This window comes from Pristiophorus japonicus, chromosome 7 (genome assembly GCF_044704955.1).
Source record: "Pristiophorus japonicus isolate sPriJap1 chromosome 7, sPriJap1.hap1, whole genome shotgun sequence".
Taxonomy (NCBI): domain Eukaryota; kingdom Metazoa; phylum Chordata; class Chondrichthyes; family Pristiophoridae; genus Pristiophorus; species Pristiophorus japonicus.
In genome coordinates, this window is record NC_091983.1 from 209,044,622 (window position 1) to 209,068,442 (window position 23,821).

The 23,821-nt window shown below is 43.8% G+C and overlaps 1 protein-coding gene across 3 annotated transcripts in view; it reads left to right on the forward strand.

Moving 5' to 3' along the window:
* The window catches only part of LOC139267431 (ADP-ribose glycohydrolase OARD1-like), a 45,356-nt gene that overhangs the window by 10,036 nt on the left and 11,499 nt on the right, over positions 1-23,821 (forward strand). For 2 of the 3 annotated variants that reach the window (XM_070885745.1, XM_070885747.1), the window contains 2 exons: positions 13,579-13,655; positions 14,158-14,317. In XM_070885745.1, the coding sequence (XP_070741846.1) occupies positions 13,620-13,655; positions 14,158-14,317 (196 nt within the window). In that variant the 5' untranslated portion in view covers positions 13,579-13,619. The remainder of the gene's footprint in view (positions 1-13,578; positions 13,656-14,157; positions 14,318-23,821) is intronic. The other variant, XM_070885746.1, reaches the window with a different exon arrangement.

Below are 23,821 nucleotides of genomic sequence, written 5' to 3' on the forward strand. Positions count from 1 at the left end.
GAGGAACTTAACACAATCACAATCACTAAGGAGGTGGTACTCAGTAAGATAATGGGACTAAAGGTGGATAAATCCCCTGGACCTGATGGCTTGCATCCTAGGGTCTTAAGAGAAGTAGCAGCAGGGATAGTGGATGCATTGGTTGTAATTTACCAAATTTCCCTGGATTCTGGGGAGGTCCCAGCAGATTGGAAAACTGCAAATGTAATGCCCCTATTTAAAAAAGGAGGCTTACAAAAAGCAGGAAACTATAGACCAGTTAGCCTAACATCTGTGGTTGGGAAAATGTTGGAGCCCGTTATTAAAGAAGTAGTAGCAGGACATTTGGAAAAGCATAATTCAGTCAGGCAGAGTCGGCATGGATTTATGAAAGGGAAGTCACGTTTGGCAAATATGCTGGAATTCTTTGAGGCTATAACGGACAAGGTGGATAAAGGGGAACCGGTGGATGTGGTGTATTTGGACTTCCAAAAGGCATTTGACAAGGTTACTGCACAAGCGAAAAGTTCACGGGGTTGGGGGTAATATATTGGCATGGATAGAGAATTGGCTAACTAACAGAGAGTCGGGATAAATGGTTCATTCTCGGGTTGGCAATCAGTAACTAGTGGGGTGTTGCAGGGATCAGTGCTGGGACCCCAACTATTTACAATCTATATTAACGACTTGGAAGAAGGGACTGAGTGTAACATAGCCAAGTTTGCTGACGATAGGAGGAAAAGCACTGTTTGAGGAGGACACAAAAAAACCTGCAAAAGAACATAACAGGCTAAGTGAGTGGGCAAAAATTTGGCAGATGGAGTATAATGTTGGAAAGTGTGAGGTTATGCACTTTGGCACAAAAAATCGAAGAGCAAGTTATTATTTAAATGAAGAAAGATTGCAAAGTGCTGCAGTACAGCGGGACCTGGGGGTCTTGGTGCGTGAAACACAAAAGGTTAATATGCAGGTACAGCAAGTGATCAGGAAGGCCAATGGCATCTTTGCCTTTATTGCAAAGGGGATGGAGTATAAAAGCAGGGAAGTCTTGCTACAGTTATACAGGGTATTGGTGAGGCCACACCTGGAATACTGTGTACAGTTTTGGTTTCCGTATTTACAAAAGGATATACTTGCTTTGGAGGCAGTTCAGAGTAGGTTCACTAGGTTGATTCCGGGAATGAGAGGGTTAACTTATGAGGAAAGGTTGAGTCGGTTGGGCCTCTACTCATTGGAATTCAGAAGAATGAGAGGTGATCTTATCAAAACGTATAAGATTATGAGGGGGCTTGACAAGATGGATGCAGAGAGGATGTTTCTACTGATAGGGGAGACTAGAACTAGAGGACATAATCTTAGTTTTAAATGGGCAACCCCTTATTCTGAGATGAGGAGGAATTTCTTCTCTGAGGGTTGTAAATCTGTGGAATTCGCTGCCTCGGAGAGCTGTGGAAGCTGGGTATTTGAATAAATTTAAGACCGAGATAGTTTCTTAACCGATAAGAGGTTATGGGGAGTGGGCAGGGAAGTGGACCTGAGTCCATGATTGGATCAGCCATGATTGTATTAAATGGCGGATCAAGCTCGAGGGGCTGTATGGCCTACTCCTACTCCTGCTCCTATTTCTTATGTTCTTATGTTCTTACAGTTTCAAAATAAGAGGTTGCCTATTTAAACGGAAATGTGGAGGAATTTCTTTTCTCAGAGGTTCGTGAATCTCATTGAATATATTTAAGGTGGAGATAGACAGATTTTTGAATGATAAGGGAGTCAAGCGTTATGGGGAGTGGGCAGGGAAGTGGAGTTGATGCCAAGATCAGATCACTCATGATCTTATTGAATGGCAGAGCAGGCTCGAGGGGCCAAATGGCCTGCTCCTGCTCCTATTTCTTAAGTTCTTATCAACGGTGTGATAGAAATATAAGTTCTTTTTTGTCTTTTAACGGATGGAAGGTGGACTGCATGGATATGTAACGTTACCTACATGCAAATAAAATTTGCCAATTATTAAGTTATGTTGAGAAAAGAGTTGAATGATGCCTAGGTAGCTGTCTCGCATCCTATTTATATTGCAAGTTTCAACTTAGCTCAGTTTGTAGCATGGTCACATCTGAGTCACAAGGTTTGAGTCAATCTAACTTGATGCTTTCGTGTAGTACTGAGGGAGTGTTGCAATGTCAGAGTTGTTGCCTTCTAGATAACATGTAAAACTGAGGACCCAGCTGGCTGTCCATGTGGTTGTTAATTATTCCATGGTGCTATTTGAAGACCAGGAACTTCTCTAGGTGTCCTAGCCCAGTGGTTCTCATTTTTTTGGTTGAAGAACCCCTTTTCAAATGGATTAGTAATCGCGGACCACCATCTAAATTATAATAGTATAAACTCCTTACATATTTACATTTCTGAATGTAAAGTTCATCTGTGTCCTGTTAAAGGGAATTGCATAGGAACACTGGCACCGTTTCAGGTGTAACTCTACACAGTCCGCCTACTGACTGCACAGCTGCTGAGTGTTTCAGGGTTTTTGCCTGATGTGTTGTCAGGGCGGTCCAATATAGGTGAGATTGATGATGTGAAAACTTTTATCTTGCCTTTAGCTGAAAGGTAACTGCAGGTTCAGCAATATGCCTGTTGAATATGACACCTCCCCGTTCTTCCTGGAGTGAGATTAGGCTCGATGGCTCCTGGCATCATTTCAGGTGTGACCCTACACCGCCCGCCCATTGACTGCACAGCTGCTGAGCGTTTCAGGGTTTTTCCCCTCCCCCTCTGCTTTTACTGGCCTGTCTGTGCGGACCCCAGTTTGAGAACCACTGGATTATTCTTCCATTGTCCAAATACATGGGAGGGCTGCTGTCATATCCAATTACTAAATTACAACAACAAGTGTTCTGATTGACCTTGGGCAATGCTACATTACTGGATATCGGCATATAAGGTCACTTCAGTTAATTGGGTATGTGGGCTTCCCTACAGGCATGATCAAGAAAACCATTCGGTTCAGTCTACAAACTTGAACGCCCTCCTTATCATCATCTTCTTTCCTGTCCCTTACCCATCTATCAGTCTCCTCCTTTCCCTTCTCTCCCCTCTCCATTGTCTCTTTCTTTCACCCCCTTGCCTCTGGTCTCATTCCCCAACCCCTCTGGTTTCTCTCTTCTCCCTTCTCCTTCCATTCTCTCTCCCACGCATCTCCGTCAATTACTCTCCCCTGTCTCTGTCTTTTTCCAACTACCTCTCAGTTTCTTTCTCTCAACTCTGTCTCTTTCTTTCTGCTTGCTCCTGTATCTCACTATCTTTTGCCCTCAGTGGCTACACATCTTTCTACCTGCCCAGTCTCTCTCTCTCTCTCTCCTCTCTCTCTCTCTCTCCTCTCTCTCTCTCTCCTCCACACTCCTTTCTCCCCCTCCCCCTTCCCCGCCGCATCAGTCTCTTTCTTTTGCTTTACCTTCCCCCTCTTCCCCTTCCATCGGTCTCAATCTCTTTTTCCCCTCCCCTGCGTCTCGTCCTCTCTCTCCTTGTACCCCCATCTCTCCCTATCTCTTGCATTCCTCTCTCTACCTCATATATCTCTCCCATTCCCCTCTCAATACCCCATATCTCTCTCCCATTCCTCTCTCTCTACCCCTTTCTCTCTGCATCAATCTTCCCCACACCTGTCTCTGTCTCTTGCTGAACCTCCAAATCTCTCCCTGTTACCCCCACCCCATCTCTTTGTGCCCCTCTCTAGCTCCATCTCTCACCCTATCTCACCTATTCCCCTCTCTGCACCTCCATCTCTTTCCCCCGTCACTCTTCTACATCTATCTCTTACTGTACTCCTATGTCTCCCTTTACTCTGTCGCTCCATATCTCTCTTTCTTTGTACCCATATCTCTCTCTCACTTGGTTACTCTTTTTGCATCTTCATCTCTCTCCCTGTCAATCAATGAATCTTACAGCTGATAAGCTCTCAATCAAGCATCTATTGGCACGCAGTCTTTATCCCTCCCTCCTTTTCTTCCTGCATTGCACAGTCGCTGCTGCCACCACTATAGTAACTATTAACTGCCCCATTCAGCAGCGCCCGGCCGTTCCACAGCAGCTCGCTTTCCATCATCAATTGGGGTTTTTTTGCAGACCCCCTGGAAAATATCTACAGATCCCAGTATGAGAACCACTGTCCTAGCCAATGTTACACCCTCCCCAATGCCGCCCAAAAAAAAACGGGTCATTCATTTGGTGTCAGTAAAGTGATCAGGAAGCAATTGGATTGTAGAGTTTACCCACAACAGTGACTGCACTTCTAAGTTATCTCTTGATTTTGAAGCAAATCCTTTTTCTCAAAATCCAAGTAGCAGTGGTAGGTAGCTGCCTCACTGATTCTATTTAATTTTTAGATAAAGATTCAATTCTAATCAATCTAGTGATTCTCCACTATTAACATTAAGAAACTTGGTTGGAGCTTATTTGTGTATGGTAGCTCATTCCTTTATCTCTGAAAATTACTTGATAATTTTAAGAGAGGCTGGCGTTGTTATCCTCCAATGGTGTTTCAAGCTGGAATCACTGATTCGCATATGCATTAACATTTTAAGATCATATGTATGATGTTTTTTTAAAAATTCTTTCACTGGTTCCTGATCTTTACTATCCTGTGAAACCATTCACAATGTTCTTGGCAATTGAGCTAATTGATCAGTGTAACTTTGCTAATTCTGATACTTGGGTAAAACAATACTAATGGATAACTACTGGGAGGCCAAAGCATTGTAGAGGAAGGCAACACACTCTAGTAAATTTATTAATGGAAAGAAAGTACATCACATTTATTTTCTCCTTTGGTGGGTCACTTCCTCTGGCTGCCAAGCAGTTGCCCTGAGGTGACTTTCTATGCCTCTGCCAATAGTGGGTAAATAACAAAGGACAGTCTTGTATCAAAAGCCTGTGGGGGAAAAAATGCATCAACTTGTGTTGAAAGAGAGTAAAATTGGATAATGTCAAGCTTAAACCAGATGATGTCACCATTGTGATGACTGTCCATTGGCCATTTTTGGTGCAGACTATCACAATGTGAAAGGATTGTACTTACCCAGAGAACATTACAGTAGAGTTAGTCAAGAGCTCCAATGACCAGAGGAGAGTAACCTTCATCAATTTTGTGATTGTGCATATGCTTCATGGTTATCTTGTGGTCATGTGCTTATTACCAGATTGTATAGCACAGGACTGACAGCACTTGTGTCTTGATCTAGCTGACTCAGCACTGACTCTTTAGTAAATCCAGTGTTGGTGTTGACATATGATTTCTTGAGAGGTTTCCAACACTGGTTTCTGAAGAAGTGGGAGCAAATCTGTGAGCCCAAAGTGGTTTTAAGATGTACCTGAAAGAATCCTAGAAATGTTCTCTTGAATTGCTTCCCTTTTATTAACTGATAATGCCTACTCTAGGGCAAAACTAACAGGAATGGTTTACACAGGTGAGGATTCTGCAGCGGGAAACCTGTAGAACTAGAGTTATCCAATACATTTTCAGCACTGGAATTGGATAAAGATGGAACTGCAGGCCATGGTAACCATGAGCAAGCCAGTGATATAGGGCAGCAAGTGGGTGCTCAAGGGGGAAGAGGAAATAGATGAGATTAAAACAACATAATAGTTTTAGGGTATTTCTTAGTAAGGAGGATTGAAAGGATCTTGTGAAAGCATGACAGAGCCCTATTAGGTTGCTTCCCAGGCTCAGGCTGTCAAGTGAGTTGATTAGATCTCGCAACAGGAAGGGGAGAAACCAGAAGTCTTGCTTCACGGGAACCAACAACATAGATAGGTATAGATTGGAGGTGCTGTAAGAATTGAAGAAAAGGGCTTCCAGGATAGTAATTGCAGCATTACACCCCATGCCACATCCTATTGGAGACAGACAGATTAGGCAAGTCAGTGCATGGCCCAACACATGGTTTTGGAGGGCAAGTTTTAAATTCTCTGTTTACTGGGTGGGGCAGAAAGGCAGTAGCTTTGAGTCAGGCTGCCTAAACCGAGGAGGCATGTTCATCTTAGTTGATACGATAAATATAATAATTTGTAAGGGCTAGAACTATTGAAGCAGAGGGAGTGCTATATTAATTTGAACCAGCTCTTGAGGAGGCATGTGAATACAGCAAGGAATGATCCAAGATGTATTTAACATGAGTGCTAGTTGTGTAAAAGAGACAGTGGCTGAATTAAGGAACTAATTAGTATCACTGGAGTTACTGAAACCTGACTCCTGGGCATGTTATAAAACTCATCTAGGTATCCGGACATGTGAAAACACTGAGGATATAGGAAGATATGATGTGTTTAGGACTACAAATGTAGTCCTAAACACAGCAACAAAAAATATCTAAAGTACAAAAGGTTAAAAGAACCCAAAAACTCATGGGGAGGAAATAAAAGATGCAGAGTTATCCTAGCTACTCTTATACACTTCCTCATGGCTGGTTTCAGAGCAATTTTGATAGAAATCTGGCAGCTGGTTGCAACTGGCACCCTCAAGTCAGGGAGAGTGTGGTGCAGGCAGACCCAAGAAGAATACATATTATTCATCATGTCACTGAGCAACAGATTAAACAGTTTTCTTCTGCAGCTAAAAACCTGAAAACAGTTTTCCTGATCATGCTAAGAAAGAAAGACCAAACGTGTATTTATATAGTGCCTTTTCCAACCTCGGGACGTCCCAAAGTGCTTCACAGTCATGGTCACCGTTATATAAGGAAACTAAACATAATGGACGTCTTAGCTTCTGTTAATTCCCTATACAGTACCATAATTTTGCAAAGCAACATTACAGATGGCTCAAGGCTGAGGTCCAACAAAAAACCCGGCACCTAAAGAATAGGTGGTGGATGGAGAAAGCGCAAGTGATACAACAACTAGCCGACAGCCACGACACGCGAGGATTCTTCATTGCAGTCAAGGCTACCTACGGTCCAAACTCCCAAGGCCCCATCCCACTCCTGGCCAAGAACGGGGAAATACTCATCAAGGACACCGAGGCTGTCGGGGCCCACTGGAGGAGCACTTTGAAGATCTCCTCAATCGAGACTCTGCCCTTGACTCGAGTGTTCTCAACTCCATCCCGCAGCATGCAACCCGCCATCACCTCAGTGAAACTCCAACGCTGCACGAGGTAGGCAAAGCCATAAAACAGCTCAAGAATAACAAGGCTACGGGTGCAGATAGAATTCTGCTGAGATGCTGAAGTATGGCGGAGAGGCGCTGTTGGCGCTGATACATGACCTCATCGCTCTCATTTGGAGAGAGGAGAGCATGCCGGGAAATCTCAGAGATGCAGTGATCGTGTCCATTTTTAAAAATGGGAGCAAATCCAACTGCGGCAACTACAGGGGAATCTCCCTGCTATCAACCACTGGGAAGGTTGTCGCTAGAGTTCTCATCAACCATCTTCTCCCTGTGGTCGAGGAGCTCCTCCCGGAGTCGCAGTGCGGATTTTGTCCCCTACGGGGAACAACGGACATGATCTTTGCAGCATGACAACTGCAGGAAAAATGCAGGGAGCAGCGACAGCCCTTATACATGGCCTTTTTCGATCTTACAAAGGCCTTTGACACTGTCGACCGTGAGGGTTTATGGAGCGTCCTCCTCCGTTTTGGATGCCCACGAAAGTTTGTCAACATCCTTTGCCTGCTCCACGATGACATGCAGTCCATGATCCTTATCAGCGAATCCATTACAGACCCATTTCATGTCCGGACCGGGGTCAAACAGGGCTGTGTCATCGCTCCAACCCTCTTCTCAATCTTCCTTGCTGCCATGCTCCACCTCACTGTCGATGAGCTCCCTAATGGAGTGGAACTAAACTACAGAACCAGTGGGAAGCTGTTTAACCTACGTTGCCTCCAGACCAAGTCCAAGACCACCCAAACCTCTGTGTCGTTGAACTGCAGTACGCGGACGACGCCTGCGTCTGTGCACATTCTGAGGCAGAACTCCAGGATATAGTCGATTTTATTCATCGGGCATATGAAAGCATGAGCCTTACGCTTAACATCCATAAGACAAAGGTCCTTCACCAACCTGTCCTCGCCGCACAGTCATCAAGATTCATGGCGAGGCTCTTGAAAACGTGGACCACTTCCCATACCTCGGGAGCCTCTTGTCAACAAAGGCAGACATTAATACGGAGATTCAACATCGCCTCCAGTGCAGCCTTCGGCCGCCTGAGGAAAAGAATGTTCGAAGACCAGGCCCTCAAACCTACCACCAAGCTCATGGTTTACAGGGCTGTAGTAATACCTGCCCTCCTGTATGGCTCAGAGGCATGGCCGACTTACAGAAGACACATCAAGTCGCTGGAGAGATATCACCAACGATATCTCCACAAGATCCTGCAGATCTCCTGCGAGGACAGATGCACCAACATCAGTGTCCTTGCCCAGGCTTATATCCCCAGTATTGAGTGTGGCCTGTGCTTCAATCAGCTTCGCTGGGCAGGCCACATAGTTCACATGCCAGACACGAGACTCCCTAAGCAATTGCTCTACGCGAAACTCCTTCATGGCAAACGAGCCAAAGGTGGGCAGCGGAAACGTTACAAGGACACCCGCAAAGCCTCCCTGGTGAAGTGCAACATCACTTGGGAGACCCTGGCCGAAGACTGCCCTAGGTGGAGAAAGGGCTATTCGAATCTCAACGCTGCAAGCATGAAGAGGTCAGGCACAGGCAGCAGAAGGAGCGTCCGGCAAATCAGTTCCCCGCCCCCCCCCCCCCACTTCCCCCGACGAATATCTGTCCCACCTGTGACAGGGTCTGTGGCTCTCGTGTTGGACCAAGGAACTCCCTTTAATAGTGGAAGCAAGTCTTCCTCGATTCCGAAGGACTGCCTAAGATGATGACCATAATTCAAATCAGTCATTTTTTTCCTAGACTACAGTTGTTTCTAAGGTTGCAGTTGTGGTTTTCCTTCTGACAAGGGAATGTGGAATTGTTCCCACACTCTTGGGCAATAGTTCATTGTGCTCTTTCTTAATACATTGGTATTAGCGTTCTCTTTCTTGCTGTCTGTCTGTTTTTCTTTAGCAGTAAGGGGTATTTATACAAAAGCCAGCCAGTCTTGTGTGGTGCTATGAATGGCAGCTGACTTTTCCATTAATGCCACTCATTACGGGGTGGTTTAAAGCACACTCTAACTGCTGCAGCTGTTCACCAAGCTTTGGATGTGCTGCAGTGCTCCCTGCTCTTTGTGTGACATTGCCCAGTGTCACTCAGACTTCCTAGCAGCTCCCTGACAACCACAAGAATGTGGTTCAAAGCTTTCCATAGTTTTCTCTGCAGTGGTGGGAGTGAATGTTTCAGTATTAACCAGCAGTAAAAACAAAATGTCATGCGGTTTAGTTGATAAATTATGATAAAATAGTCATACTGTGAAAGCTATGCCAGCTGCTGATTGTGGAAACTTTTCCCGAGAATTATCTTGTGTTTTGTGGGGCTTCCCAGTAATTCAGTTACCATAGAAAGGTATTTGCATAATTGTGAATAGAAAGTATTCTTTTTCAACTTCATCCTTGACACTTTCAGCACCAAGCATACGAGAAGATCTCCTTTGGCATTGCTCACAGTAAGTCAGTAGATACAGCCTGTGTTTTTGTTAGTATTTTGCTTCTGTTTTTTTCTTTTCTAATTCCACTTCTCTTTTCTGCTCATCTGTGTTTTTCTTATTTCTTGATTTTCACCTAGTTAATTTGCTCTGTATTAACTTTAAATCAGCTGGTGGTTCTTGTCCACATCTCAACTTTTGATATGGGAGTGCATGCCTGATCCAAGAACAGACTATCCGTTCACTCTCCTATAGATTTCCTGAATAGATATTGCAGTGCTCTGCAACTATGGGAACTCCTACAGGAAAATAGAACCCAAAAACAAAGCACAGAACAGTGAGTAAGGAAAGCTAGTTAAATAGGAGGGGGAGGGGGGAGAATAGCAAAGGGGGAAATAGTTTTATGTTCAAATAGACCATGAACAGGCTGCATAGTCCATCTGCTAAAAGGGAGGGGAACTGCTGACGAGAGACGTCAGTGCTTAAAAGGATACAGCACATCAGGCTGTATGAATGATAAACCAGGACTTCACAGGGCACATGAAACATGGTAGGCAGGCTTATGAGATCCTTAGAAGATTTAACAGTGCATCAGTATCAATGAGCAATTTTGCTGTGGAAGGGGTAATGTTCTTCAACAGATGCAACTGTTGTACTTCCTGTTGGAATCTGGTGCAGGTTCAACCAGGAAGAAGAGCTGGAGTGGGGTTTGAGGCTTGAATGAAAAAAAACTAAGTTAAGTCTGACCATAAAGAAATGTGGGAGTGGGGATTCGGATATGAGCAACTGTTGGGAAGAGGAACAGGGTGAGAATGGATGTTACTGATGGATGCATGGAAGTGACTGTATTATGAAGATGCCGGTCATGTCAGGCTGGGTCAGATGAAGGTAGTAGATGCAACAGCGCTGCCTACTGTTCAAAGACCTACATTGCAAGATAAATAATGGCAAATGTAGGAAATTTAAGCAAGTGTTAAACAAGGCATGACTAAATAGTGACACAGTTTGGTAGGAAGTGTGTGTAGTTGCAGAATTTGTAGAATATACACACATTTAAATATATTATGCAGGGATTGCTGTATTTTCATATAAAAAGAATATCTGCCACTGTTCATTCTCAAGATTACCTTGCTGCCAAGGGTGCTCCCGTATATGTTAAATTATGATGGTAACACAAGACAATTTGCCATTGCTATCATTCTTTATCCATGCCTGCAATGTAATCTGAGATTAGATTTATTAATTAATTAAAAAAAAAATTGAACCAAACCTTTAGAAGTTATTTAAAGTGCTTTTAGCTATCTCATTAACGTTTCAGGAAAAATTGTACTGGTCAGTATTGAATTCTCAAATCACTGACTTGCAATTGATGCATAAACACAAAAGTGGGGTTGGAGGGATGAATGGAGGATTTTAAAAGACTTTAAGAGAACAGAGACAGGTTAGCAGAATGGCAGATGTGGCAATGGCAAATTTAATGTGGAGAAGTGAACAGTAATGCTTTTTTGGAGGAAAAAGGTCTGGGAGTGTACACTCAATGAAAAGGTATCGAAGGGTGTGGATGAGCAGAGATACCGAGGGGTTCAAATACATAATTCCTTGCAAGTGCAGATGGGTAAAACCATAAAAAGGGTGATAGCATGTTGGGTTTTATACAGAGTACAAGAGTACATTTTATTATGTAAGGATTGCTGTAAAACATTTTCATATAAAATTTATACAAGGCAATGTTTAAGCCACAGTTATGGAAAGGCCTTTAAAGTCATAGAGGTCTTGCACCAGGATGATGCCAGAGATACTGGGATTATTTCCATCAGAGCAGAGAAGTTTAAGAGGAGAATAAGTGAAGGTTTATAAAATTATGAAGCGTTCTGAAAAATGGAATAGGGAAGGACTATTTCCTCTGGTTGGTGAGTCAGTAACAAGGGGGTCATTCATTTAAATTAGTTTGGTTTGCTCGAGCAATGGGTTGGCACAGTCATGATAGATTAAAAGCACACCATTTGTACTATAAACTTGTGTTGTTCTAAATTGTTTCTTTAATGCATCAAAGATACCCCAAAATATTAGAGCAAGTCAAACGTCAAAAAATAGCTGTTACGAGGGTTGCACAGCGGGTTGGTATACCGAGGTGCAATGTAGATATGCAGCTGTGAATCTCCATGCAAGAGTTTTCAATGCCAGTCTATTTTTGTGAGGATGTTCCAAACAGATTAAGTTTTCTTCCCTTTAGAAAGGGAAAATTGGCGATCGGGTTAATACATGTATGTTTGACCTCAATAGAGCAGGTAGTTCAGAATGACCTTGACAAAGAATAACAACAGGAAAAGTAAGAAAGACTTGCATTTATATAGTGCCTTTCAGAATGCATGTCCACAGATCCCTGACGGTAGCAGGCCAGGTCGTTAAGGTGGTTAAGAAGGCATACGGAATGCTTGCCTTTATTAGCCGAGGAATAGAATATAAGAGCAAGTGGGTTATGCTTGAACTGTATAAAACACTGGTTAGGCCACAGCTGGGGTACTTCGTGCAATTTTGGTCACCGCATTACAGGAAAGGACCTGGTTGCACTGGAGAGAGTACAGAGGAGATTTATGAGGATGTTGCCGGGAGTGGAGAATCTTAGCTATGAGGACAGATTAGATAGGCTGGGTTTGTTTTTCTTGGAACAGAGGAGGCCGAGGGGAGACCTGATTGAGGCGTATAAAATTATGAAGGGCCTGGATAGAGTGGATAGAAAGGGCCTATTTCCCTTAACAGAAGGGCCAACAACCAGGTGGCATAAATTTAAAGTAATTGAGGTTTAGAGGGGATTTGAGGGGGAATTTTTTCACGCAGAGGGTTGTGGGGGCCTGGAACTCAATGTCTGAAAGGGTGGTAGATGCAGAAACCCTCACCACATTTTAAAAAGTGCTTGGATGTGCACTTGAAGTGCCTACAGCTGGAAAGTGCGATTAGGCTGGATAGCCTCTTGTTGGCCGGCACAGACACAATGGGCCGAAATGGCCTCCTTCCGTGCTGTAAACTTCTATGGTTCTACGAATGTCTCAAAGAACTTTACAGCCAATTAAGTACTTTTGAAGTGTAGTCAATGTTGTAAAGTAGGAAAGGCGGCACCCAATATGCACACAGCAAGGTGCCACAATCAGTAATACGGTAATGACCCGATAATTATTTTTAATGACGGTTGAGGGATAAATATTGGCTAAGGCCAACGTTCGCACGGCCACGCTGCGCTCCCGGAAACCCATGCAGCTGGCTTGCTGTCTTTTCAATGTAAAAACCGTGCATGTGCGGTATTTTTCATGGCCCAAGTGGCCACTTAAAGGGAATTAGCGGCAAAGAAAAATAGACGGAATATTGGCCAGGGCCAGGAGACCTGGATAACCCAGAGGTATGGTTGCATAGTGGTTATATTATTTGACTAATGATCCGGAGACATGAGTTCAAATCCCACCACGTGCAGCTGCGGAATTTAAATTCAGTTAATTAAATAACTCTGGAATAAAAAGCTAGTATCAGTAATGGTGATCATAAAACTACTGGATTGTCTAAAAACCCATCTAGTTCACTAATGTCCTTTAGAGAAGGAAATCTGCCGTCCTTACCCGGTCTTCCCTATATGTGACTCCATACTCTTAGCAGTGTGGTTGACTCTTAACTGCCCTCTGAAATGGCGGCTCACCACCACCTTCTCGAGGGAAATTAGGGATGCAAAATAAATGCCCACATCCAGGAACTAATTTTTTAAAAAACTCCCATGCTCTTCAAATTAGTGCCATTTTTGGGAGAGGGTGAATGGGGCCTCGGTTTAGCATCTCAGTTGAAGGATGGCACCTCCGACAGCAGCACTCCCTCAGTATTGCACTGAAGCACCAGTCTAGACTTTGAGCTCAAGTCTCTTTGGGACTTGAAACCACAGCCTTCTAACTCAGAGGTGAGAATGCTACCACTGAGCCACAGCTTACAGTAGAAAAAAACTAAGTGAGTAACAGTTGATAACATTTATTTTTCTATATTTAAAGAAGGAAGCACGAAGTAAATAAACTGAACGAAAAGGAGAAAAATGACTAGTTCTTCAGACAAGCCACCAGAGGGCAGTGTAAGTATGGGGCTCACTGACTGAGTATACTGCACACTCTCCTCTTCCTGTTAAAGCTAATAACAGTCTATTCTTGATCATTCAAAGTTGCTTTTTAAACTTAAAAAAAACACCGTAAAGTAGGAACTTGGTGTTTTAAAATGAATTATCAGATAATTTGAATGAAGAAACTTTGAATTAAGTATAGTTCTTGATGTTGTATGTTCCCGGAGGTACCTACAACTCACTCTATGCCTTGTCCGAGTGGCCAAAGAAACGGTGCTTAGATGTATTATTAATAGGTGTGACCAAAATACTGCATGGACTTAGAGTGAACAAGCTTCATGGTCTGAGTGGCCTTTCCCATTTCTAATTTCTTGCTTTCTCTGCCCCTTTTCAAAAAAAAAATTGTGAACTGTATCGAATGCATTCAACTGAAAAATATTCAACTATTAAAAAGACTTGTGGGAATGGCAAATCCTTCAAGGGCTGTAAACATCTAATGATGTCTTTTCATTGGCAGCCGCAGAGCTTTGAGATCTGTTACATGAAAGGTGACTTGTTCTCCTGCCCAGAGAAGGAAGCACTGGCACATTGTATCAGTGAAGATTGTAAGATGGAGGCAGGGATAGCGGTTTTGTTCAAGAAGAAATATGGATGCGTTGAGGAGCTACAGAATCAGAGTAAGAGAGTAAAATTATAGAAGTCATCTTAAATTGCCTTTCACTGCTGTTGATTTACCAAAGTGTTTTTTAGACCCATCAAATTCTTAACCCTTTGGAATGAAAATCAATCAAACGATAAGTTCTTTCAGAAGCAGTAAGGTGTTTCATTGTCTAACCAGCCCATGTTAGTGTTTATCTTCCACTTGAATAGCAGTCCTAATCTCATGTCCTGTTCCCATGTCCCTTTATTCCCCTTTCTTCCAACAATCTATTCTTAAATGTTGGCATGGTTTCTGCTTCAATCACGAACTCTGGTAATGTCATCTGTGTAAAATATTACTTCAATACTCTATCCTAAATCTCATGTGTTTACTTGTATCTATGCCCCCCCCTCCTTTCCCTCCCACCCCTCCATTCTAGACCACAACATAATGGTAAGTACTACAATTCATCCCCAACATGATTGAGTTTTCCAAAATCATAAAAGTAATTTCCAGGTTAGATAGGGGATGGGAAACCTGAGAATAGATTCAATAGGGAAAGAAGTAAAGCAGAAATTGGATAGCAAGATTTTAATAGCGAATCTGTACGACAGAGGAAACCAGGATTAGTAAGTAGTAATCAAAGAAGTCTTCCTGTGCTAAATGGTATATACTTTAACGCAAGGAGTCTAGCGAATAAGGCGGATGAGCTAAGAGGTCAGGTAGATACTTGGGAGTATGACATTATAGCCATTACAGAGACACGGCTGAAAGAGGGGCAGGTTTGGCAGATCAATATTCCTGGTTACAGGATTTTTAGCCAAGACAGAGAGGGGGTTAAAAAAAGGGGGTGGGGTTGCGGTACTGATTAAAGGAGCTATTCCAGCAGTGAGGAGGGATGATATGTTAGAGGGATCATCAAATGAGGCCATATGGGTCGAATTGAAAAATACAAAAGGGGCGATCACACTGCCGGGCGTGCATTACAGACCCCCAAACAGTGGCAGGGAAATAGAGAAGCAAATATGTAGGCAAATTGTTGTGAAGTCCAAAAACCATAGGGTAGTAATAGTAGGGGATTTTAACTATCCTAATACTGATTGGGACAAATATAGTGTGAAGGGTATAGAGGGTGCGGAATTCTTAAAATGCATTTGAGAACTTTTTTAGTCTGTTTGTAACAAGCCCAACACGAGAGGGGGCGGTTTTGGATTTAGTTTTGGGGAATGAAGCTGGGCAGGTGGAAAGGGGTATTAGTGGGAGAGCATTTGGGTGCCAGCGACCATAATTCAGTCAGATTCAAGTTAGTTATGGATAAGGACAAGGATAAGCCTGGAATAAAAGTCCCAAATTGGGGAAAAGCTAACTTTGCTAAGTTGAGGAGTGATTTGGACACATTGGGCTGGAAACAGCTACTTGTGGATAAATCAGTGTTGGAACAGTGGGAGGCATTCAAGGAGGGGATCAGGGAGGCTCAGCCCAAACATGTGCCCTTAAAGAAAAATGGTGGGAATAACAATTCTAGAACCCCCTGGATGTCTAGGGACTTACAAGGGAGGATAAAGAAAAAAAGGGAAGCTTATGTCATATACCGATGGCTAAGTACTATAGAATCTTTGGAGGAATATAGAAGGTTAAGAGGTAAAATTAAAAAGGATATTAGGAATGCTGAGAGAGAGCATGAAAAATTCTTGGCTAGTAAAATTAAGGAAAACCCAAAGGCGTTCGATAAATATATTAAGAGCAAGACTAAAGAACGGGTAGGGCCTATTTGAGACCATGAGGGTAATCTTTGTGTGGAGGCGGAAGATGTTGGTATGGTTCTTAATGAATACTTTGCCGTCTGTTTTCACAAGGGAAAGGGGCAATGCAGATTCTGCTATCAAGGAGGAGTGTGAAATTCTGGATGAAATAAACATAGTGAGTGATTAGATATTAAGGGATTTAGCAGCTTTGAAATTAGATAAGTCCCCAGCCCTGGATGAAATGCATCCCAGGCTGTTGAGCGAAGTAAAAAAGGAAATCGAGGCCTTGACCATCATTTTCTAGCCGTCTTTGGATTTGGGCATGGTGCTAGAGGACTGCTAATGTAGTACCCTTGTTTAAGAAGGAAGAAAGGGATAAGCCGAGTGATTACAGGCCTGTCAGCCTAACCTCCGTGATGGGAAATTTTTGGAAAAAATCCTGAAAGACAGGATAAATCTACACTTGGAAAGGCAAGGATTAGTTGGGGACAGTCAGCACGGATTTGTTAAGGGAAGATCGTGTTTGACTAACCTGATTGAATTTTTTGAGGAGGTAACTAAGAGGGTCGATGGGGGTAGTGCATACGATGTATGGACTTTGCAAAGCTTTTGATAAGGTCCCACATGGTAGACTGGTCACGAAGGTTAAAGCCCATGGGATCCAGGGCAAAGTGGCTAGTAGGATCCAAAATTGGCTTGGAGGTAGCTAGAAAGAAAGTCTCTGTTGGGATCTCATCACGACATTGCTGATTTCTGATGAAGAGTAAAAATATGGATGATGATGAAGAAATATGGTCATAATCTGGGGAAGTCACAAGCTGAGCCTAAATTCAGTAACTTAAATCATAGGTAAGGCTCATTGCATTATAAAGTAGAATTGCAGCTCATCCTGTCAACACTACAGTTGAAGTACTCAAAAAGGAATTGGGCTGAATCTCGGTTTAGCAGGCAGCAAAAGATTTATGGGACACCAAAGCAAAATACTGCGGATGCTGGAATCTGAAATAAAAACAGAAAATGGTGGAAATAATCAGCAGGTCAGGCAGCATCTGTAGAGAGAGAAAGAGAGTTAACGTTTCAGGTCGATGACCTTTCATCAAATGATTTATGGGTTTGGCATGAAGATAAGAGGGAAACTAAAATAAGGATGAGCTAAACTCATGGCCCTTGCTCCATGATCACAGTGTGGTATTGATTATTGTCTTGGAAAAATATATAGCTCAATTTATACTTTCTCTCCTGGCTCATCATCATAGGCAGTCCCTCGAAACTGAAGCTTGCTTCCACTCTAAAAGTGAGTTCTCAGGTGACTGAACAGTCCAATATGGGAATTACAGTCTCTGTCACAGGTGGGGCAGACAGTCGTTGAAGGAAAGGGTTGGTGGGGAGTCTAGTTTGCCGCACGCTCCTTCCACTGCCTGCGCTTGCTTTCTGCATGCTCTCGGTGTTGAGACTTGAGGTGCTCAGCGTCCTCCCGGCTGCTCTTCCTCCACTTAGGGCGATCTTTGGCCAGGGACCCCCAGGTGTTGGTGGGGATGTTGCATTTTATCAAGGAGGCATTGAGGGTGTCCTTGAAATGTTTCCTCTGCCCACCTGGAACTTGCTTGCCGTGTAGGAGTTCAGAGTCTTGTGTCAGGCATGCGAACAATGTGGCCCGCCCAATGGAGCTGGTCAAGTGTGGTCAGTGCTTCGATGCTGGGGATGTTGGCCTGGATGAGGGCACTAATGTTGGTGCGACTTTCCTCCCAGGGGATTTGCAGGATCTTGCGGAGACATAATTGGTGATATTTCTCCAGCTATTTGAGGTGTCTACTGTATATGGTCTACGTCTCTGAGCCATACAGGAGGGCGGGTATCACTACAGCCCTGTAGACCATAAGCTTGATGCCAGATTTGAGGGCCTGATCTTCCTCAGGCGGCCGAAGGCTGCGCTGGCACACTGGAGGTGGTGTTGAGCCTCGTCGTCGATGTCTGCCCTTGCTGAAAATAGGCTCCCGAGGTATGGAAAGTGGTCCAAGTTGTCCAGGGCCGCGCCATGGATCTTGATAACTGGAGGGCAGTGCTGTGTAGCGGGGTCAGGTTGGTGGAGGACCTTTGTCTTACGGATGTTTAGTGTAAGGCCCATGCTTTCATACGCTTCAGTGAAGATGTTGACTATGACTTGGAGTTCATCCTCTGAATGTGCGCAGACGCAAACGTCGTCCACGTACTGTAGCTCAACGACAGAAGATGGGACCGGCTTGGATCTGGCCTGGAGACAACGAAAGTTGACAGGTTCCCACTGGTTCTATAGTTTAGTTCCACTCCAGCGGGGAGCTTGTTGAGTGTGAGGTGGAGTATTGCAGCGAGGAAGATCGAGAAGAAGGTTGACGCGATGATGCAGCCCTGTGGTGGATTGGGTCTGTTGTGGATCCGTTGGTCCGGATCATGGCTTGCATGTTGTCGTGGAGCAGGTGGAGGATGGTGACAAACTTTTGGGGGCAAACGGAGGAGGGCGTTCCATAGTCCCTTGTGGTTAACAGTGTCTCCTGGCTAGAGGGATACATGCCAGCAAATTACATACAGGAGAAGTTAGAGCGGTTGGGGGAGAAAGATGGAGAATAAGTTGGCAATGTTTTTTAAAACCACCATCTCTTTTTATACTAATAAATAAGCTTCCACAATCAACAGACCTGGAAAAGTCATGTTCCTCTAACCTTAATTGGGAAGCCAGTGTATAAATAGGTCATTAGTATTGCTTGACACAAATAACTATTTGTGAAGAATGCTGGCATCTTCACAGCAGTGATGCCAAGCCCAGTGCACAGTAAGCCTACAGGAAGGTTGAAAACCTAGTCATGCAAACATAATCATCAAATTTGACTCAACAGATCTATAGTATGAAGCTATTTTTTGCAAAAACTTTACAATTTAACAACGCTTTCAGATCCATTATAAGAACATCTCTCATTGCAGTGCTGCTTGATGTTGCCTGGGTAAGGACATTCCACTATTTGGTCACGAGCACAATCATTTGTGTGTCATATGCATTCCATAGTCAATTCTACCCTCTTGATTCACTTGAGGCGTAGCTTAGAACCTTCCATCACAAAGAGATTTGTGAAGAAAGCCCTTAATTGCTCACTATGAAAATAGAACTCGTGTATAGTATAGCACCATACATAGAAATAACTAAGTAACTTGCTTTTAGTAGAAAAGCTAATGATACTGCTTCAGCTACACAGTAAATGCCCTCTCCACATTTCACACAGTACCGACACTACCTCTATTTGCACTGCAGCTGTTCACTGTAAAAGTGTTGTTGCTGTGCTCATTTCTGAGAGCGCAATAAAACTGAGTTATCTCCTGATCCATGACCCATTAGAATATGTCTAACTACTAACACAATAAGTAGCAAGTTTTTTGTTTCTATAACAGGATTGAAAAGGCCCTTGCCATCCCATGAGCTTATTGTGGATGATTGCATCTCCATCATGGCCCTGACGGAAACCTGGCTGAGGGGTGATGACACTTTACCCTTAAGTGAAACGTCCCCGCCTGGTTATACCTTCCACCACTTGCCACGCACAGACCCCCATGGCGGCGGTGTGGCTCTCCACCAAATCACACCTTGGTCTGTCCCCCTACTCCTCCAGCACTTTCTCCACATTTGAGCATCTCGCCTTATTCCACCCCTCTCACCTCTCATTTAAAATTCTCATTTTCTCAAATTCTCAAAACACCCAAGTACCATAAATTTTTTTATTACCGAGATATATTCAATGCTTTCCACCCTCACCCTCTTCACCGAATGACTTCTCATCCTTAGTGATTTCAACCTCCATCTCAATTCATCATGCTCTCTCTCCTCTGAGTTCACCAACCTCCTATCCTCCCTTAATCTCTCACTCCATGTAAACTCCCCAGTCCATATTCACGGCCAGCCCCTCGACCATGCCATCTCTTATGACCTCGCTACTCCCACCATGTCAATCGCGGATAAGGCCATCTCTGACCTCTTCCTTGTATCACTCGCCACCTACATCCCCCCACCCCCAGCAAACCTACTTCCTTCTGTGTCTGACCCTGGGGGATAAAAACTCCTTATGAAATCCAAACTGTCCAGCCTTTGGCCCTCCATTTACCATGACATTTCTGCTCAACCACATCCTCACCACCACCGTTGCCCTAGTCCCTATTAAAACAATTACTCTCTCTCATCCTGGCCATTCCCCCAGGTACGGCCCTCATCTTCACTCCCTTGAGTCCAAGGGAGGCAGACTTGAATGGATATGGCAGACGACTGGTTTAGCCAGTTTAAAAAAGGAGTCCGACAGAAAGCAGGAAACTATAGACCAGTTAGCCTAACATCTGTCGTTGGGAAAATGCTGGGGTCCATTATTAAGGAAGCCATAGCAGGCCATTTGGAAAACCATAATTCAATCAAGCAGAGTCAGCATGGTTTTATGAAAGGAAAATCATGTTTGACAAATCTGCTGGAGTTCTTTGAGGATGTAACGAGCAGGGTGGATAAGGGGGAACCAGCAGATGTGGTGTATTTGGTTTTCCAGAAGGCATTTGATAAGGTGCCACATAAAAGGTTACTGCACAAAATAAAAGTTCACGGGATTGGGGGTAATATATTAGCATGGACAGAGGATTGGCTAACTAACAGAAAACAGAGAGTTGGTATAAATGGGTCATTTCCGGTTGGCAAACAGTAACTAAATGGGGTGCCACAGGGATCGGTTCTGGGGCCTCAACTATTTACAATCTGTATTAATGACTTGGATGAAAGGACCGAGTGTAATGTAGCCAAGTTTGCTGATGATACAAAGATGGGTGGGAAAGCAAATTGTGAGGAGGACACACAAAATCTGCAAAGGGATATAGACAGGCTAAGTGAGTGGGCAAAATTTGGCAAATGGAGTATAATGTGGGAAAATGTGAGGTTATCTATTTTGGCAAAAAAATGGAAAAGCAAATTATAGTTTAAATGAAGAAAAATTGCAAAGTTCTGCAGTACAGAGGGACTTGGGGGTCCTTGCGCATGAAACACAAAAAGTTAGTGTGCAGGTACAGCAAGTAATCAGGAAGGCAAATGGAATGATGGCCTTTATTGCAAGGGGGATAGAGTATAAAAGCAGAGAAGTTCTGCTACAACTGTACATTGTATTGGTGAGGCCACACCTAGAGTACTGTATACAGTTTTGGTCTCCGTATTTAAGGGGAAGGATATATTTACATTGAAGGCTGTTCAGAGAAGGTTCACTAGGTTGATTCCGGAGATGAGGGGGTTGACTTATGAAGATAGGTTGGACCTATACTCATTGGAGTTCAGAAGAATGAGAGGTGATCTTATCAAAACATATAAGATAATGAGGGGGCTCGACAAGGTGGATGCAGAGAGGATATTTCCACTCGTAGGAAAAACTAAAACTAGGGGACATAGTCTCAAAGTAAGGGGCCACCCATTTTAAACTGAGATGTGGAGAAATTTATTCTCTGAGGGTTGTAACTCTGTGGCATTCTCTGCCCCAGAGAGCTGTGGAGGCTGGTTCTTTGAATATATTTAAGGCAGAGATACAGATTTTTGAGCGATAAGGGAGTAAAGGGTTATGGGGAACGGGCAGGGAATTGGAGCTGAGTCCACGATCATAGAAACATAGAAAATAGGTGCAGGAGCAGGCCATTCAGCCCTTCTAGCCTGCACCGCCATTCAATGAGTTCATGGCTGCTTTCTCGCCATATCCCTTGATCCCCCGAGTAGTAAGGACTTCATCTAACTCCCTTTTGAATATATTTAGTGAATTGGCCTCAACTACTTTCTGTGGTAAAGAATTCCACAGGTTCACCACTCTCTGGGTGAAGAAGTTTCTCCTCATCTCGGTCCTAAATGGCTTACCCCTTATCCTCAGACTGTGACCCCTGGTTCTGGACTTCCCCAACATTGGGAACATTCTTCCTGCATCTAACCTGTCTAAACCCGTCAGAATTTTAAACGTTTCTATGAGGTCCCCTCTCATTCTTCTGAACTCCAGTGAATACAAGCCCAGTTGATCCAGTCTTTCTTGATAGGTCAGTCCCACCATCCCGGGAATCAGTCTGGTGAACCTTCGCTGCACTCCCTCAATAGCAAGAATGTCCTTCCTCAAGTTAGGAGACCAAAACTGTACACAATACTCCAGGTGTGGCCTCACCAAGGCCCTGTACAACTGTAGCAACACCTCCCAGCCCCTGTACTCAAATGCCCTCGCTATGAAGGCCAACATGCCATTTGCTTTCTTAACCGCATGTACCTGCATGCCAACCTTCAATGACTGATGTACCATGACACCCAGGTCTCGTTGCACCTTCCCTTTTCCTAATCTGTCACCATTCAGATAATAGTCTGTCTCTCTGTTTTTACCACCAAAGTGGATAACCTCACATTTATCCACATTATACTTCATCTGCTATTCATTTGCCCACTCACCTAACCTATCCAAGTCACTCTGCAGCCTCATAGCATCCTCCTTGCAGCTCTCACTGCCACCCAACTTAGTGTCATCCGCAAATTTGGAGATACTGCATTTAATCCCCTCGTCTAAATCATTAATGTACAATGTAAACAGCTGGGGCCCCAGCACAGAACCTTGCGGTACCCCACTAGTCACTGCCTGCCATTCTGAAAAGTACCCATTTACTCCTACTCTTTGCTTCCTGTCTGACAACCAGTTCTCAATCCATGTCAGCACACTACCCCCAATCCCATGTGCTTTAACTTTGCACATTAATCTCTTGTGTGGGACCTTGTCGAAAGCCTTCTGAAAGTCCAAATATACCACATCAACTGGTTCTCCTTTGTCCACTTTACTGGAAACATCCTCAAAAAATACCAGAAGATTTGTCAAGCATGATTTCCCTTTCACAAATCCATGCTGACTTGGACCTATCATGTCACCATTTTCCAAATGCGCTGCTATGACATCCTTAATAATTGATTCCATCATTTTACCCACTACTGAGGTCAGGCTGACCGGTCTATAATTCCGTTTTCTCTCTCCCTCCTTTTTTAAAAAGTGGGGTTACATTGGCTACCCTCCACTCGATAGGAACTGATCCAGAGTCAATGGAATGTTGGAAAATGACTGTCAATGTATACGCTATTTCCAAGGCCACCTCCTTAAGTACTCTGGTATGCAGTCCATCAGGCCCTGGGGATTTATCGGCCTTCAATCCCATCAATTTCCCCAACACAATTTCCCTCAGTTCCTCCTCCTTACTAGACCCTCCGACCCCTTTTATATCCGGAAGGTTGTTTGTGTCCTCCTTAGTGAATACCGAACCAAAGTACTTGTTCAATTGGTCCGCCATTTCTTTGTTCCCCGTTATGACTTGCCCTGATTCTGACTGCAGAGGACCTACGTTTGTCGTTACTAACCTTTTTCTCTTTACATACCTATAGAAACTTTTGCAATCCGTCCTAATGTTCCCTGCAAGCTTCTTCTCGTACTCCATTTTCCCTGCCCTAATCAAACCCTTTGTCCTCTTCTGCTGAGTTCTAAATTTCTCCCAGTCCCCGGGTTCGCTGCTATTTCTGGCCAATTTGTATGCCACTTCCTTGGCTTTAATACTATCCCTGATTTCCCTTGATAGCCACGGTTGAGCCACCTTCCCTTTTTTATTTTTACGCCAGACAGGAATGTACAATTGTTGTAATTCATCCATGCGGTCTCTAAATGTCTGCCAATACCCATCCACAGTCAACCCCTTAAATATCATTCGCCAATCTATCCTAGCCAATTCACGCCTCATACCTTCAAAGTTACCCTACT